The sequence below is a fragment of the Chrysochloris asiatica genome, unplaced genomic scaffold (genome assembly GCF_000296735.1).
Source record: "Chrysochloris asiatica unplaced genomic scaffold, ChrAsi1.0 scaffold00258, whole genome shotgun sequence".
NCBI lineage: Eukaryota > Metazoa > Chordata > Mammalia > Afrosoricida > Chrysochloridae > Chrysochloris > Chrysochloris asiatica.
Window position 1 is genome coordinate 2098486 of NW_006408776.1, and position 18921 is coordinate 2117406.

The 18921-nt window shown below is 44.3% G+C and overlaps 1 protein-coding gene and 1 pseudogene across 1 annotated transcript; one reads left to right on the forward strand and one right to left on the reverse strand.

Annotated features, from left to right (window-relative positions):
• Window positions 1-5718: 5718 nt before the first annotated feature.
• LOC102818851 (zinc finger protein 438-like) lies at window positions 5719-10765 on the reverse strand. Its single transcript, XM_006874041.1, has 3 exons — window positions 10753-10765; window positions 8276-10022; window positions 5719-6334 (listed from the first exon to the last, which is right to left on the reverse strand). The coding sequence occupies exons 1-3, from the start codon at window positions 10763-10765 to the stop codon at window positions 5719-5721; spliced, it is 2376 nt and encodes a 791-aa protein (XP_006874103.1).
• A 1964-nt stretch (window positions 10766-12729) lies between these two features.
• The window catches only part of LOC102819217, an 87457-nt pseudogene continuing 81265 nt past the window's right edge, over window positions 12730-18921 (forward strand).

An 18921-nucleotide genomic window follows, 5' to 3' on the forward strand; every position in this document is an offset into this window, starting at 1 on the left:
GAGGCCAGGATGGCCAAACTATGTCTCTCATACTTTGAACATATTGTCAGGAGGGACCAATCACTGGAGAAGGATATCATGCTTGGTAAGATGGAGGGTCAGAAAAAAAGAGGAAGACTCCCAATGAGATGGATTGGCCAGGTGTCAGCATCGATGGACTTAAGTTTGGCAACAGTAGTGAGGTTGGCCCAGGATTGGGCAGTGTTTCGTTCTGCTGTGTATAGGGTCTCTATGAGTCGGTGCCGACTCAATGGTACCTCACAACAACAACAATAGGTTGAATAAGTATGGTGAAAGAATACAACCTTGTCGCACACCTTTCTTAATTTTAAACCATTCAGTGTTCCCATGTTCTGTTCGAACAACTGCCTCTTGGTCCAGGTACAGATTCCTCATGAGCACAATTAAGCGTTCCGGAATACCCATACTTCATAATGTTGTCCATAGCTTGTCAGGATCCACACAATTGAAAGCCTTTGCGTAGTCAATAAAGCACAGGTAAACATCTTTCTGATATTCTCTGCTTTCAGCCACGATCCATCGGACATCAGCAATGATATCCCTCATTTCACAGCCTCTTCTGAATGTGGCTTGAACCTCTGGAAGTTCTCTGTCAGTGTATGCCTGCAGCCGTTTCTGTATTTCCTTTAGTAAAACTGGCTATTTATTAGAAACCGTGATCTATGATAATGCTAATAACCTGCGATTTTGTTTTTGGAACATGCTAAAAGAGGCTAAGTATTGTAGTCCCATTTTCAAATTCTTTACTGCTAAGCAAACCAGAGGATGGGGGAAACTGGCTGAGAATTGGAGCAGATATCATTTAAAATAACAAGCCTGTTTAGCCTCAAATCAAAATTAGAACAAGTAATCTTTACTTCGTTTTCAGTTGTCACATTTGGTTTCCTTCAAAGGATAGCTTTTCTTTCTTTCTTTCTAAGCTTTAGGCAACACATTGAAATATTTTCACACTTCAGAGCTGTGGAAAATGTGATGGACTCCTAAACCAACATCTGCATACTAAACACAGGTTTAAAATATGTCTGAAAAACTGTGCTTACAGCTTTATTATGGGGATACCCATGACCAGGGCCAAATATGACATGTAATAAACATTCCTGAAGAGGCAGTTAACATTAAAATATATATTATAAGCTGGCTGACTGTCTAACATCAGTGAAGTCAGTACAAAGTTGATGCTAAAAAGCTTTTCTGTGGACTCCCTTACCAGGACATGTTTTCTGAGCTCAATCAAAATGGGAGATGATATAAAATATGTAACTAACAAGCATGTCAGTAGTTTGAATGGAGCAAAACAGTCCTGATCTGAGTGTGCCAATAAAGAAATTGACCATTTATCGCCAGCAATCATGTCATTGGGCCATAGAAAACGGAACTAAGCAGCTACAAAAGGGAAGAGTTGACAGCCAGACAAGGCAACGGAACACATTCAAGGTTGATTATTTATGGTGTGTTGATGAAGAAACAACTTTTCATCTGAGGATTGTATTAATGGAGGAACAGTAAAGCTAAACTGGGAAGTAGTCCAGAGAAAGAGGGCAGCTAAAAGGGGCATGGATAAACATGACAGCTAATAAATCAATATGAATCCAAAATGCTGTAACTTTCAGAAATCAGTTAGGGCTAAAAGAAGGAAAAATCAAAAACAAAACCCAAAAAACCCCAATCAACTAGCTTTGCTAGCTTAGGGACAATTTTCCAAGAAGCAAAATGAATGTGCTGAACGTACGGTCAAACTTGGCTCAGTGATTTTCTAGACACATGTCAGGTTGCTCCTAAAATTGAGCTTGGAGTCCAGGTGTGGCTCTGTGGGTTAATGCACTGGACTGTAAGGTCGATTTGAATTATAAGGTTAGCGGTTCAAGCTCACCAGCTGCTCCTCGGAAACCCTATACTGGGTTACTATGGGTCAGAACTGACTCGATGGCACTTAGCAACAACAACAAAGTTGGATTTACTCATGAAATGGTAAGTGGTGATTTTATTTGTGCTTAGCTACGGCATTCATTTTTCTCAACAAACATTTATGGTATAAATATGAAACTGGGTGGTACAGTTAATGTACTTGGTTGCTAAATAAGAGGGGAGCGTCTCGAGTCTAATCCAGTGGAACCACAGAAGAAAGGCCTGGTGATTTATCTCTGAAAAAAATCAGCCACTGAAAACCCTGTGGCGCAGTTTCACTGACACTCATGGGGTCACCATGAGCTGGAGTTGACTTGATGCCAACTGGGTTTTGTTGGGAGTTGAGTTCCTGCCCTCAGGAAGCCTATGGTCTAGTGTGGACATGCAGTCAAATCCTGAGCTGTAGACAGTGAGGCGGGCGCTATGGCAACAGAACAGGGTGTGGGAAATGCAAAGGCTGAGGTCCTGTTGGGTTGAGAACTGAGGAACACAAGCCCCAAAGTGGGGCCTGGTTACAAAAGAATTGAGTGATTTTGCTTTCTATGTTGATCGGACACTTAAATGAATAAATCTCCATGAAATCTACATGCCCTTTTAATAATTTAAAAATTGAAATGTACTTTCAATACAAAGAGGGCCATTTTGATTGTTCTCAGCAGTTTTCATCGGTGAATTCTGGACTTGAGAATTGGTATCACATCTCTCTTCATCCAGGCTTGGCCAGGAACATAATAAGCAACAGCTTGCAATTACTACATGGCCCCAAATGCCAAACTAGGTACCGTTGTTGTTGTCAGCTACTGTTGGGTTGGCTGTCTAGTCACTGTGACCCCACACACAACAGGATGAAACGCTGCCCAGTCCTAGACAATCTCCACGATGAGCTGGGGTCAGACCGTTATTACAGGATTTCCACGGACTGAATTTCACAAATAGATCACCAGGCTTTTCTTCCTCATCTGTTTTAATCAGGAAGCTCTGCAGAAACCTGTTCTGCATCCTAACAACACACAAGCCTCCCTGGCAAGACAAGTGGCGGCTGTGCGTAAAATGCATTGGGCCAGGAATCGAACCTGGGTTTCCTTATCAAGTTGATTCCAACTCATTAAAAAAGTAACAACAAAGACAAACCACTTGATTCCAACTCACAGTGACCTACAGAACAGAGTAGAGCTGCCCCACAGGGCTTGTGAGGCTGCAAATCTTAATGGAAACAGACTTCTGAGTCTTTCCCCTGGGGAGGGGCTGCTGGGTCCCAATCACCAACCAGGAGGTGTGCAGGCCGAGGCTTAGCCCACTGCACTGTTTGTGTCTAACTCTTCACAACAATGCCTTGCAGGAGGAACGTTACCTTCATTTTACAGATGAGGGAACAGAGGTTTCGACCTCTCCACAGACACACAAAGCATAAGCGTCACGTGCTCCCTGTACTCCCTGCCTTTGGGCAATAATATGAAGGGTGACCACATGGGCAATCCCTCGAGCAAACCCAAGGAATTGGTTACCAAAGTTACAACCAAAGCAAGCCATACCAGCTGCCGTCAGTCAGTCCTGACTCATGGTGACCCCATCTGTGTCAGATTAGAACTAGGCTACATAGGGTTTTCAAGTACTGAATTTTCAGAAGTAGATTGCCAGGACTTTCTTCCAAGGTGCCTTGGGGTGGGCTTGAACCACAAACCTTTCAGTTAGCAGAGCAATTAACGGTTTACACCTCTGCTCTGAAAGATACACTAGAACAGGTCTACCTACAGCACTGGTGTAGCACGGTAGGCTAAGCACTGGCCTGCTAACTGCAAGGTCACTGGTTCAAATCCACCAGTTGCTCTTCAGAAACCCTATATAGGGTTGCTGTAAGTTGATGGCACTTAACAACGACAGAGCAGGGTTTCTCAACCTGGGCACTATTATCAGGAGTCCTGATGTGGCGCTGTAGATAAGCACTGGACTGCTAACCTCAAGGTTGGTGGTTCAACCCATGAGCTTCTCCTTGGAAACCCTATGCAGGGTCGCTATGAGTTGGAACTGCCTCGATAGCACTCAACAACAACATCGGAGCACTGAACGTGTCAGTAACATGGCTCTACTTTTGTTTTCTCCCCTTCCCAACTCTGCTTCTTCCCAGAGATTGTCTTCACTCACATTGTAAGAATTCTGCGGGGAAACACTGGCTGAAGGGGGGTGTCTCTATAACCTTGGGGACACCAACTTCCTTTGTGTGCTGGGTGTAAGTGTTCACTCAACACCTGTCTCTGGTCATGCTCCACGTTCTGCTTTGGATACCTGAGGGTTGAGCACACCACGACTTATTTCATACTCTGAATTCAACCTTCATGGTGTGAATTCAAGTAATAGTCTTGGTATATCCCATTTTTAAATGTTTTCAAGACCAATCTACCAAAACCAAACTAGAAACTACACTGGATGGTAAGACTGTTTCATCACTAATTCAGGATTCCTAAAAATATGAAACAGTGGTGGATATATTCTTTTTTAACCTAGCTAGAGTGCGATTGGTAAACTACAGCAAAATTGTTCCTGAGGTTTCTACCTCTACCGTTTTATTTTCAAATTTATAAAACTTCAAAAAGTTTACAGAAACCAAAGATGGAGTTTCCCCCTCTTTATACTTCTTGCAGCAAATCTTGCCTATAGATACTTGCTTCTCAAACTCGGCAAGACTTGAGACCCACTAGCTCATTCATTTGAATTCAGTTCTTCCTTTGTTACAGAGAACTTCCTTAAGCACAGAAAAATATGATGCCTGGACCGTGCTTCGGGCAAACAGGACTGGCTACACATACGATGCTTTCATCCAAAGGCCAAGATTTTATTAGGATAAATGTTCAAACTCCACCCTTCTAAGAAAATGATTTTGCAGCCAGGATGGTTGGAAATGTCCAATGGTCACTCTTTTGATAGTCTCCTCTTGAGGAGACACATGTTCAAAGAGAATGCTGGTGTGAATGGTACAGAGGGTGACGAACCCCTCTGAGGGGAAGCAGGTGAGACTCGACACATCTGGATTGAACTGCATGGGATCTCGTTCACTTCCAGGCTGTATGCTTCTGGCTCCAAAGACTATTTGGAAATGTCTTTTCTCTAAGAAAGAGATTTAATATTTTTTTCTAATTAGCTGTAGTACTATAAAGATTTTGATTATTTTGATACAAAACACTATAGCTTTAAGACTTGAGAACAGCTAATCTTCAAAGCAATGTGGATTTAAGAAAGTAGGAGAATTCTTTTTCAAAAAACAAACAAACAACTGAAGTCCCCAAAACTTGGCTTTTCAGTTATAATAGATGACCTTATTAAATCTACTGCGGTACAACATATTCAAATAAACCAGAGAATTTAATAAACATCAGCCTTTCCCATCACACTCAAGCCTCTTTGAGACGGAAATGGTTTGACCACCTGGAAACGTACCCCATTGGGCAATCAGCTGATGTGGGGAGCAGATGAACAGAGCATGCCCATGTTTTTCTCTGAAAACTATTTGAAGATTAGCCTCTAAACCTCTACATCCCAGTCTCCAAATTTGGTTCTTTTCATTTATTCTTAAATGAAGTCTAGGGCATGGAAAATGGGCCCACAGGAGTTTGAAGTAAGTCTGTGCATGGCTGAAACCGAAGCACAGAGGACATAATGATGTATAAGAAAATAAAGCTGCCAAGATCACTTGGGTTCCTGAATGGGGAGACTCATCTGCTTGTTTTCTTAACTAAGCACCACAGGTAAGGTGAGGCGAGAGCAGGCTGCCCTTCACTGCCCCCAGTCTCCACTGTGTCAGGTTTGCATTTCATGGGGAAACTCGATGGCGCCCTGGTTCGAGAGTGCATTTAGGATGGCCCAGAGCCGGGAGGGGTCTTCACAGTTATGCTGCTGTTCCCAGTGGAGGAGAAGCTCCTCCCTCTTCCCCAGGGTCTGTGTGCAGAGGAGGCAGTTGAAGCCTGAGCGGGAGCAAAAGAGAATGGTGTCAGGAGTCTGGTGCTTAGGGCCCTCGGGGTCCTTTCCTGGCTCACTCACTTGGGGTTGGGCCCCATGGTTTCTGGTTTGTATTCGCAAGTTATTGTGTTGATGAAGGTAGAGTTGCCTTTTCAATTTGGGAAGCATAGGTCCTTCCCCTTCAGAGGAACAGAGCTTCCCCAGGTTTCTTCTCTCGGGACACTGTCTCCAGGAAGGAGCAGCCTGTTTAACCAATTCTTCCCGAGCTCCTTTGCTTCCTGGTAAAACCCCTTCCTGAAGTCGGCCCTGAATTTCCTCTCCATGAACATACAGTAAATGAAACTTTATTTCTGCAAAAGACTGAGTCGTGATCTGACAACGGCCGCATTTGATTTGCAACTTGACATCGTCCACCTGGTTTAGGAGGAGGTCTTCTTCCAGGCTTGATTTGCTTTCCCTGAAAACCAGAAGAGTAGTCTGTGTAAGATTTCATAGAAACATACAATCTGGACTTTTCCTTTCAGCTCTTACCCTTTAGGGATCTAAAATGCACCCAGTGATGAGAGATACAGCAGAAATCAAACTCATCACCAGCACGTCGACTGCAGCTCTTGGTGGCCTCATATATGTCAGAGGGGCTGATTTTTCAGAAGGCCTTCTTTCCCAGGTACATCTGGGTGGACTTGAACTTGCAACATTCTGATTTGCAACTGAGCCCCTTAACCATTTATACCACCTGGGAACTCCACAAAGGAGGAAGACCCTGAGCAAAGCTCACCTTGAAAGCTACCAGCCACTGCTCCTGGCAGGGCCACACCTGTCTGAAGCTCCCCGTGGCCACTGAGTAAAAGGGTGCTTCTTTCATGCATCGCCCCCAGGTGAGCTTATTAGTCTTTGATTACTGACAGTAACAGGTATAATCGACATCGAAGGGTCCTCATTGACCTCGGGCACTACAGCATATTGAACATCATTCTTCAAAATCAAACCCTAATAAAGGAAATTAATTAAGAAGTGAGGTTTCTTGAGGAAGGCTGCTCTTTTGGCAAATACAGGCATTTGAAAGGGGACCAAAATCCCAAACCAAATCCATTGCCATCACATTAATTCTGGTTCATAGCAACCTTGTATAAGGTTTCCAGGGCTCAACATCTCTATAGGAGCAGAGAGCCTTATCTTTCTCCCATGGTGCAGTTGGTGGGCTTGAATGCCAACCTTGGAGTTAGCAGCCCAATGCCTAACTCACTGCACACCAGCGCTCCATTTGAAGGGGGATGGATTAGAATACTCCCATTATTTTTAATGACTCTGACTGTTGTTAAGTGACCCTGTATAGGGCTTTGAAGGAGTGATTGGTGAGCTTGAACCGCCAACCTTGCAGTTCAAACGGCTTTGCCGTCTGGCGCATTAACCCACAGCGCCACACCAGGACTCCAATGACTAAGATACGGTCAGTCAAAATTGAGCTGAAAGTACAATTCATAGTTAGAATAACTGGACGATGAAGAATGAGGAGGGACAGAGGAGCTAAGGTGCTAGAAGATGTGTAACTCTCTTGGTGCTGATGAGGATGATTTCAGGGGTTACTTCGTGCACACCAGGTGGCACCAGGGGACACATGGCTAACATGGCTCCCAGCTCACTGGGGACAAGTCCCTGGTGTACTTCCTGCCACGATTCTGACTGCCAAGCTTTCAAATGACTCAGCTTGTCCGTTGATAAATAATCCATGTTGTTGTTGTCAACTGTTGTTGACTCAGTTCTGACTCACAGCAACCCTGTACAGAGTTTCCAAGGAGCAGCTGGTGGCTTTGAACTAGCAACCTGGTGGCTAGCAGTCCAGTGCTTATACTACAGCATCATACTAGGGCTCCTAGGCCCTGTGAAGGGGTAATGAGACAGACTAGGTTAACCTGGTCTGATGGGGAAAATAGGGTGTCACTGTTAGGTCTGGTCAACTTTGTTATGATCAATAGGACAGACCCACCCGGAGCCCCTACCATGGGTTGGGCTGTGTTCTGGGGCAAATGCTGTTAGATATAAATGACATGGACATGATTTTGGGGGCGATTACTTATAAAGAAGCTAAAAGAAACTATGTACAATAATTTATAACATCATACTTAATATGCAAATTAATCTCTTATTGTCCCCAGTCTACCTCAAAGTGGCATTTATTTACATGTCGGCTTACAGAGGTTAAAGTAATAAAATCCCACGACTGCCCAGAAACTAACAAACTGAGGTCAACCTTCACAGTGCTTGGAACTTCCTTAAAATATTTTAATCCAGGAGCTGTTTTTACAAACTGGATGGCCAAGAAGGATATGGAATCTTAGTGTCCCCTCCCAATCAAAACAGCCTTCCTGGCCAGCCCTTCCTTCCCATCAGCTCTCACCTCTCCACTGGCTCACTGGAGTCTCTGGTCTCTGGCGTGCCTCCTGGCTGTGGTTCGCTGGGGGAGGGCTCGGTGCTGATCACGACCCTGTGGACTTCCTTTAGATGGCCAAAATAGACCCTTACGTGACCGAACACTTTTGCACAAAATTCACAGCACAGGAGTCTCTTTGGACGGTTCTCACCATGGTGAAGCTTCATGTGTGTGCTCAGGCTGCCAGAACGGACGTATGTCTTGCGACAGATGCGGCAACTGTACGGCCGTCTGTTAGTGTGCGTGTTCATATGGTCTCGAAGGTGCTGCTTGAACTGGAAGTGGTGCTTACAGACCTGACATATGTGCCAAGGCTGCTTTGTACCAGAGCATCCATTTCTGAAGGCGAAGCCGGGCTTAGTGTAAGGACTGTCATTCTGCTTATAGCCGAGGGCTTTGTAAGGGAGCAAGGGATTGACCCCGGTGTCCTGCCCGAGGCTTCTGGGAGTGTGAGACTGTAGCGTAGCTGCAGGAGAGGCCAGGGAAGCTAATGCTGGCATGATAAGCATAGGCTTGGGCATAATGCTACGGTATTTTTTCACAGGCTTTTGGTTTCTGGATTCTTGGGGATCATGTTTTACCCTTTCTTTACCATCTCTAAACTTATTAATGATGCATTTCCTCCTTTTCCCCTGAAATGCCACCACTTCATCTGGTAACTTTTGTTTTCTTGCTCTTCTCCTGGTTGCCCCACCGTTGTTCAGTTTTGCTTTGTGGCTAAGCTCTGGCTTGGGGGCTGGACAGAAGGGATTGTCACAGGGAGCTGGCCTGGACACTGGTGGGGCAGGGATCTTGTCAGTCATTTTGGTGGCTGCACTGATGCCTTCTGGGCTGGAGGCCATTTGCTCACAGTCGGCCCCATGCCCAGGTAAGGACAAATCAGCAACGTCAGCATCTGGCTCCCTTTTGCAGAACTCTGTTGTTTTCTCCACTCTCGAGTAGGGTAAGATAGGCAATTTACCTTTGGGGACAGAAGAGATGAATTGAACTGTGTTGTTAAACACTGCTGGTGACAAACAGGTCATGGCTTTTGCAAGATGGACAGTTGAAGGCTTACTGCAGGGTTTCTTGCTTGCCAAGTTTGCTGGCCCTGAGACCCTTGGGTGGGTCTGCTCTGCTGAGGGCTCCTGCGGAGCGGAAGGCCTCGGGGTGGCAGGAGTGTCTCTGAGGTCCCCTCCACTGGGCAGAGCAGCCGTGCAGGCAGTGACTGGGCCTTCATCTAGCGACAGTGCTTGGTCAGGTGATATGGCTTTGTGGGGGCGTTCCGGGTGGCTGGGTGCGGGAGGGGGCGTCTGAGTTTGGGCAGGAGGTTTACTACAGCTATTCTCCGAGTTCACGCGGGCTCTCTTTCTTGATGTGCTATTGTTTCTCCGGGGCTGGTACCGAGGAATCGGCAGTTTAAGGTTTTCAGGCAGGGCCATTCGGGGTTTCTGGATTGGCTGTCCTGCGGCAACATGTGGCAAAGCGACAAGAGAAAAGGTCCCCTCGTGGCCGGCGACCTGCATCAGGGCATAGTTGGGGGAAGGCATGACCAGTGGCTTGGAAGTGATGGTGGGTCCTGGAAGAAGGTGTTCAGAGAGTGACTGGGAATGGCATGGCAGTGCTCTGGACGGCAGGGCTTTAGGCACAATTTTCGGTGCAATCGTCCTAAACTGACTCTTGTTCTGCATACCTTTTCCACTCTGTGTTGTTCCAGAAGGGGAGAGCGCGTCACCTGCAATGACAAGTTGTTGCTGTTGTTGTTAAGTGTCATCAAGCCCATTCCGACTCACAGTGACCCTGTATAGGGTTTCCAAGGAGCAGCTGGTGAATTTGAACTGCTAACCTTGCAGTTCAAACTGACCTTAAGGTCCAGTGCTTATCCTACAGTGCCATACCAGGGCAAGCCAGAAATGCATTGTCCTCTAACGATTCTATTGCTGAGAGTTCAAACAGGCATCATACATTGACTCTGCCTACAACACATTCCTGAAGGAGCCCTGGTGGCATGGCAGTTAAGTGCTTGCCTACTCACCAAAAGGTCAGTGGTTCAAACCCACCAAGTGCTCTACAGGAGAAAGATGTGGGAGTGTGCTTCTACAAAGATTACAGTCTTGGAAACCCTATGGGACAGACCAGAGTGCTTTCATGGCTGGGACCCTTCTGAAGCAGATCGCCAGGTTTTGCTTCTGAGGTACCTCTGGGGTAGTTTTGAACAGCCAATCTTTCGGTTACTAGCCAATTGGGTTAACTATTTTTGCCACCCAGGGACCCCATGCTTCCATAACACCTATTATAATATACATGTACCATTTTCATAATCATGTATCTATTTATGCACATCCATTAAACATGGAACTTCTTGAGAGCTGGGACTCTGTCCTCCTCCTCCTTGTATTCCACCAGTCCAGCCTCTCTATTGATCTAATTCCCAACTCCTCATTCCTTGCCCAGGGCAAACCCACCTCCTTTCCTCATCTCCTGAGCTACCGAATCTCTCCTCTGGTTGGTCTGCTAGCAGGTTCTGCTGTGCATTTCATTTATTTATAGACATGTCTTGCTTTCCCTATTAAACTCAGGTTTTGTGAGAGTGAAGCCTACATTTGATTCATCTTGATATTTCCCACAGCATCTTTGGCATGAAACAAATGTTTCTTGTATCAAACTCATTTTTCACTCCATTTCAGGAGACACCATTTGACCTGCTGGCAGTGCAATTTGTTTTGCACCGTGGACGAATTCCAGACTGAATGCTAGCTTTGTTGCTGTTTCCCTGTGTGACTTGTGAATTTCTCCTCACACCTCTCAAACTGTTTATGTGCGCTTTTACAATTAAATCGCCAGTATTTAAAGAGCTGATGCAACACCTTTTAAAAAAATGCGGAAGAAAAACAAGATATCAAGTGATGAGACAACATAAAAAAGAAGCAAATCACATAAAAAAATAAAACTCCTTCTAAGGCCACTGATGGAGTTCTGGTGTGACGCTGGAGGACTGAAGCATGGGACCGCATGATCATTGTGAACTGCAAGGTCAGCGGTTCAAACTCACCAGCCACACCTTAGAAACCCTAGTCACAGGGTTGCTGTGAGTTGGAACCGACTCAATGGCACTTAACAACAACAACAGGCCACTAATAGGTACGATTCCACTGAACTGAATAATACTTTATATTCCCTGGATTTATTAGCTGGAATGAGGGCCAGTTGCTACTTCTGTTAGAGAAAACCCAAGCACATCGACTGGGTCATTTCTTCTAGTCCTTTCAGTTTCACTGTTCCAAGGCCGTTGCAGAAAAGTTCCCCATGCCTGTTGCTGTTAGGTGCTGTCAATTTGACTCATAGTGACCTCACAGGACCTCCCAGGAGAACCCATGTAGGATTTTCGGGGCTGTCATGTTTTTGGGTGCAGATCACCAGGTCTTTATCCCACAGAGTCACTAGGGGGGCTTGAACCACTGACTTTTCAGTTAGCACCAAGTGCTTAACCACTGTGCCCCCAGGACCTCTGTTATCCCACCCATTTCTAAATACCTAATATTAATCAAATTTCATTTCTGTTCCATTTACTAGGTACTTATAATATTCTAGGAATTAGCTACTGGACGTCTGTAACCTTTGGGGCCAGATGTGTTTTGGAATGTACAAGTTTGCAAACTTTATAGAAATAATAAGAAAAACATAAGAAATGTTACCTAACACCCAGCAGAGTCTTGGGAGCACCCACAATTAAATCTAGATTCACTTTGTTGCAAAATATGTAAATATTCACAACAAGCGGGATAAATGAGGATTCTTCGCCCTCAGTTCTGGTCACTTTTTATCATGATCTCTGAATGAGTTTTGTTATGCAACTTTCGATGAAATTCCCTGTCTTCTGATCTTGAGTTGTAGGTAATGGATTGGAGAACTATTTGTTTAGTGATACCAGGAATACAAAGGTGGAAAGTACAGCTGCTGCCATAAGTACCTGGCAACCTACGGGAACAACTTTTTTTGAATTTAGAAATCAATGATAATTATCATTCTTAGTGATAGTGAACTTAGAGAATTTTGTTTTGGCATGAAGTTAATTCTTCTCTAGACCCAGAGAGGGAGAGGGGCTATGTGCTGTGTGCTGATGACTGGGGGGCAGGCTTGCAGGGTATACCCTTTGGTTGGTTGATGATGCATGGAGGAGATTGCAACCATGGCAGTGAAACAAAACACGATAGGATGAATGTAAAGCTAATGTTCGCCCATGTAAACTAACACATAATTCACATTAAAACATTTAAAAAAAGCAGTCAAGTCTTTCAAATAAAGTAAAAATGCCAACTTAAACAAACAAAAACCAGCATTGTACGAAAGAAGTTGAAATGTAATTTCACCAATTTATTTGAGAAAGTAATCAATGTATGATGAAGAAGAAGGATGTTAGAAAACATATTCCACGTGGTAGCATGCACCGAGGAAAGAAGGGCAGAGACCAGCGCTGTGGACTAGAGGAGTCAGGTAAGGAGAACCATGGAATCCCTTCTTCTCCTTTTAGGTCTGTTACCACGAAGCTCCACATCTCACACCAAGTCAACTAGATGATCTACTACATTCATTTCTTCTCCTTACATGTCAAGTTTTCATCTTTCTTCTATTTGTGTAGCCTTTTAACCTAAATGTGGTAAATTTCATGCTTCATTTTCTCATCTTTTTGGAAGCAGTGCTGAAGTAGCAAATACATTAAATCAGGATTGAGCTTTTGTGGACAGCCTTAAATAAGTGATGACTCTGGGTTACCTGACGACAAAGTTTATTAAAAAATATTACACTGACAACAACTGTCTTGGCATCTAAACAACAGATTGGAGATGGGGAAGGGAGAGAAGAGAAAACCTCAAGTCACTGAAAGGTATTCATACTCCTAGTTGAAAGAGCTGAAGTATTTATAGCAAGAAGAGCTAGAATGGAGGCTACTTTGTCTTAAATCTGTGGCAATAATGCATCACAGCCTAGGACAGATCAACTTACTCACTTGCTTGTCCCTGTTCAGTGTTTCTATATCTCAAATCAAAGCCAAAGTCCTTGCCAGGGACTGAAAGGATGCCCACTAGTTGGCCCCTGGGAACCTCTCCGACGAGCCATTTCTACTCCCTCCTTTCCAGTCATGGAGTCTCTTTACTGTTCCTTAACTGGTCAGACAAGGAGGCTGGGTGGCTCAACATGAGCACTGCTAATGGAAAGGGTGGAGGTTTGAACCCACCCAGTCACTATGTGGGAATAAGAACTGGCGATGGGGGTCCCACACAGATGACAGCCTAGCAAACCCTGTGGGGCAGTCTACTCTTCTAGGTCAATCCTCAGTCCTTGCTCCCTCGTTTCTTTCAAGGTTTTGTTCTTTCAATGTCCTTGTACCATGAGCGATTCCCTTACCACCATATTGAAACCAGTACCTCCATTCTGGATGCCATATTGCCTTTTCCTGTTCTACTGTTCTCCCCACACTTACTCATCCATTGTGCTATGGGTTTGGTCTGCCTTATGCCGCTAGAAAGTAAATTCCTCGAGGGAAGCGAGTTTTGTCTCTTTTGTCCATTGCTCTCTCTTCAGGGCTTAGAACAGGTGCCTGGCATGTGTCAGGATCTTAGTATATACTTGCTTAATTTGTATGCTGTGATTGAGTGACCAGGGAGAGATATAAAATCATTTAGAGGTGGAACCTAGGAAATCTTCTGAAAAAATGGGAAGCTACAAAAAGAACGCAATTTAAAAGAGAATTTTAATATTTCTCAATTTTGAAAATTAACAAAAGGTAACAGAGGACATATGCTCGGGGCATTGATTTTTAATTTATTTCACTCACTGCCAGCACAAAGAGATAGATAGGTTAGTACCACAGTAAAACCCTTTAAAATACATAAGACTTTAAAGAGTAGTTATTGTTGTTAAGTGCCGTTGAGTCAGTTCTGACTCATAGAGACCCTGTATAGGGTTTCTAAGGAGCAGCTGGTAGATTTCAACTGCTGACTTTGTGGTTCAAACCAACCTTGCAGTCTAGTGCATTAGCCCACAGTGCCACACCAGGACTCTTACGGGGTAGAGGCGAGGTCAACTGATTAATTTCTAAGGAAATTTTTAAAAAAGGAATAATAAATGATGCTGCTATGGTACAAAATGAAATAGAAAAAAAAAATCTTTGAAGAAAAAATTGATTAAAGAAACCAGAAATGCATATAGGGAAGGTGCTAGTGACACAATGAAGAACAATGGAAGATGGGGACTCCGTGGCACACAATGGTAAGGTCAACATGAACAGGAGCCGAAGTAACAAAGAGCAAAAGGTGCAGTTGCAGCATCAACCAGTGATCAAGGCCATTCTCAGAGTCTCTGAGGACACTTCAGTTAGGAAGGAGCTTCCTGCTTATCATGACCAAATGTAAGAAAGCCACTTCTGACAGTTAAGGTTTCCAGAAATGAAACTAGATATACTTGGTAGAGCCATCCCAAAAGGGAGTGAGATGGTTACCATCTATTTAAGGTCATCGTCACAATTCTCTACGTGGTAGTGGAAATAAAGGCACACAGGAAGAACAATGACATTCCAGCGAAAAGATGCCTACTGCAGTCAAGCACACGGGGCTCCTGAGGGTAGCGAGCTGTGCCCCACTGAGGAGAACAGCCATCAGTGTGAGCAGACTCATCAACCTGAAATGACACTGATGAGCTATGGGGTCAGCCAAACAGGGTTCGCTCTCCTACAGTTCTCGACTATCTAGACAAGTGGACACTGGAGTAGAAAAGTTGATCAGCTGGCCCCTGATCCTTAATCACCCAGAATCAGTAGGGTGAAAAGATAGGCCTTACTGGGTATACTAAACTTATTCCTGCCTGCCGAGACTCTCAGGAAGTACACACAAGGATAGGGGCCTACAGGACAGGGGCGACTGAGACCCATTTCTCAGGGGCATTAGGGATGAAATGATAGGGAAAGAAATCAACATTCCAGAGGAAATGAAAGGCATAAGAAAGAGGGCAAAAGGAAGAAGGAAAACCAACCCAACCAAGTTCTGGGGAACTATGTAACTGTTGCTCACTAAGGTTTATAAAATGATCATTTAACCAAACACTGGAATACTATACAGCAGTGAAAAAAAGAAGAAAGAGTTAGACTGATATGGACTATTTATTTTCCAAGACGAAAAATGTATAGCATACCATCACTTGCATTTAAAAAACGGGGGTGGGAGAGATATAAATGCAAATATATTCTTACATATGCATAGACTATCTCGGAAAGGAAACGAAAGAAATATTCGCGGACGGCCTTTGGTGGGGAAGGGAACTAGGGAAACTGATAGATAGGTCAGAATAGAGTAGGTGCCTGTTTCTCACTGAATACTTTCTGCCTGGCACACAGCAGGTAGTCAGTTACTGTCTGTTGAATAAATGAAAGGAAGACTAGAGAAGCTTTTCTGTATTTCAGTTTTGTTAAATGGGTGTCGTCTTCAGGATGCCTGTCATTGGTTAAGTGTGTGCCCATGCGTAAGTGATTGTGTCCAGTTCCACACAGAGAATGCAACATGTCTTCTATCTTCTTTGCCTGTTTAATACCAGAGTTGCTAATGGTCAAGGAACTAATCTAGTCATCTAGCAGCCTATGCAGAACCACCCCCTAAGTTAAACTCTAAGACGGAGTAGAGCTCATTACCTCCCAAGGACAAGTGGAGTCCAGAGAATTGTTCTACCAAACATTTGGCTCTTTAGGACAAAATGAGGCAATTTGCAATAAAGGTCAGTTATGCTAGAATAACTATAGTTGTTAAGTAGTTTGAACAATAGGAGTCTTTAGAGAAGCTGCAAATGCCAACACGGCTTTAAAAACTCTAACATTGAGATGGTCTGATTCTATGAAGTCTTCCTTAGCTATGTGGGTACAACAGTGGTTTACTCCAGTCCACATTTACCAGGCCCTCCACAGACAGTGTGATCTGAAAGATGCTCACCTGCCACCCACTAAATTACACATCGCACAGACTTCTGCACTAAAGAATGAAAAGGAGAAATTTCCACTGACATTAATAATTTCTGGAAATCCTGAAAAATTACCCATAGCACATTTAAAGAGACTCACAGGGCTCTCTAGTACTAAAAAAGGACTTTTATTAACTGAAAAAAAAAAAAGCCTCACTCAGTAAAATTAATTTTGCACAATTATTCAAGGAGAATTCTTAAAATAATATTAGGATTTCAAATGTGGGCCATTAAAGTATGTTAGACATATTTTTAAAAAACCTATTTTGAAAGAGACATTTGCAGCTGGTGAAAAATGGATCTAACTGGGGATTAAAGGGGAACTGAGAGGTGTTGTTTGGTACTGTTGGATAAGCACTGGACTGCAAGGTCAGTTTGAACTGCAAGGTCATGGGTTCAAAACCACCAGCACTTCCTCGGAAACTCTACACAGGGTCGCTATGAGTGGGAACCAACTCAACAGCACTTAACAACAACAACAAAGAGATGCTGAAGGAACCCTGGTGGCACAGTGGTTAAAATGTTAACCAAAAGGTTAGTCTCCTTCCATAATGATTACTGTTGTTGCATGCTGTTGAGTCAGTTCCAACTCATAGTGACCCTATCCAGGGTTTCTGAGAGCAGCTGGTGAGTTTGAACTGCCTGCCTGTGGTTAGCAGTCCAGTGCTTATCCTGCAGTGCCAAACCAGATTGTTATTGTGACATGCCGCCAAGTCGGTTTCGACTCACAGTGACGCTGTATAGGGTTTCAGAGGAGCAGGTGGGGAGTGACAAATGCTGCCCTGTGGTTCAAACCGACTTTGCGGTCCAGCGCATTAACCCTTGTGGTTCAAACCGACTTTGCATTCCAGCGCATTAACCCTTGTGGTTCAAACCGACTTTGCGGTCCAGCGCATTAACCCTTGTGGTTCAAACCGACTTTGCGGTCCAGCGCATTAACCCTTGTGGTTCAAATCAACTTTGCGGTCCAGCGCATTAACCCTTGTGGTTCAAACAGATTTTGCAGTCCAGCGCATTAACCTGCAGCACCACACTAGGACTGGACACCAAGAGTCCAGCCTTGGTACGCCTATGGAGCAGTTCTATTCGGGCCTACAGGGTCACTGTGAGTCAGGACTGACGTAATAGCAGTGGGGGCTTGGTATGGAGACAGATGTTGAGTCACTATTAGGATCGAGAATCTGTGCTAGGTCTCTAAATTGAACTTTCACCCAAATGCTGCAAATAAGTACCACTGTTCCTCTTCAACAGGAAAAACGTTAAATATCATGGCAAAGTTCACACACTCCAGATCGGTCCCATTCCACTTGGGAGCACTAACTTTCCTTTCATTTGCTCCTCAAAAGGGGGAAAATTATACTGAAAGTAGCCATTACTAACCCATAGGTATAACAGTCTCTCTCAATTTTGAGGAAAAAAAGACAAAGAAAATTTGAGCTAGAAATAGCTTGTCATATGTTAGAACTCTGATTAACATTATAACAATAATAAAGTGTATCTTATTGTTGTTAAGTGCCATCAAGTTGGTTCTGACCCATAGTGACCATATATAGGGTGTCCAAGGAGTGGTTGGTGAGCTTGAACTGCTGACCTTACAGTTCAAGCCAGCATTGCAGTCCAGCACATTAACCCACAGCACCACACCAGGACTCCTCAAGGATATGTATATACATATATTCAAACGACTTTGTAGTCTGGCGCATTAACCCGCAGCGTCACTCCAGGATTCCATACACATACACACACACTCCTAAAGGATGTGTGTATATGTTGCAGACCGTGCAGACCTGGTCAGGAGTTTGAGGCCCTGTGGGCCCAAGTGTTGCAGACCGTACAGGCCGCAGGCTCTGAGGAACAGACTCTAGCCACCTAGCAGACATAGCAAGCTGTTTTTCATCTTAGTGTTCAGCTAGGTTTATTATTAATTGCATACATGGAGCCCTGATATCCACAGATAAATGTAATATTTTCCTAAAGCTGAGACTGTAAAGGTTTCAAAGGTAAAGCTTTTCTCCCAAGGATTAACTAAAAATAGTTTGGCTACTTCCTGGTTCTTTGTTCTATAGACAAAAGGACATCCTCCCTAAATCTCTCCCAGGTGCAGGCCATTCAACTAGGTTCCTGCAAACCTGGCTCAGGAAGCCAACATAGCGGGACTCCTCCCAAGCCTTTTGACCTTCCTTCTCACCTTCCCCCAACTGAGCTCAGGTGCTAGAGATAAGTTAATTAAGCCTGAGAAACCGAGTTGCGGGCCTGGGATTCGAACCAACGAATTACAATGTAAAGTTGCCTGAATGTCTGGAAAATTACGTATGTCAGCTGTACCTTGTCTTAGTCCCTCCCAGCCTGGTGTAAGGCTCCTCCCCTAAATAAAACGGAGGCGCAGAACGAATCCAGGTACATTACGACTGGCAAGACGTGCATTACAGCATGCAGGGGGCTCAGTCCAGCATTGCAACCATACTGCCTGTTTAGCCAAGATGTTTACTATGCAGGATATTATGGCCTTCATGGCTGAGATGTTTGCAATGCAGGATCTGCCTGATGCCAGTCCCACATCCACTCTGGTTTCGGGGTGTCTCTTTGTCTCCCTCTTTGTGTCTTTCTGTGTATTCTTTCTATATCTTTAC

Coding starts and splice junctions, on each gene's coding strand:
- LOC102818851 (XM_006874041.1), bottom strand. Junction 6,335..8,275: donor TCCAGTGAGCCAGTGGAGAG/GTGAGAGCTGAT, acceptor TCTGGTTTTCAG/GGAAAGCAAATCAAGCCTGG.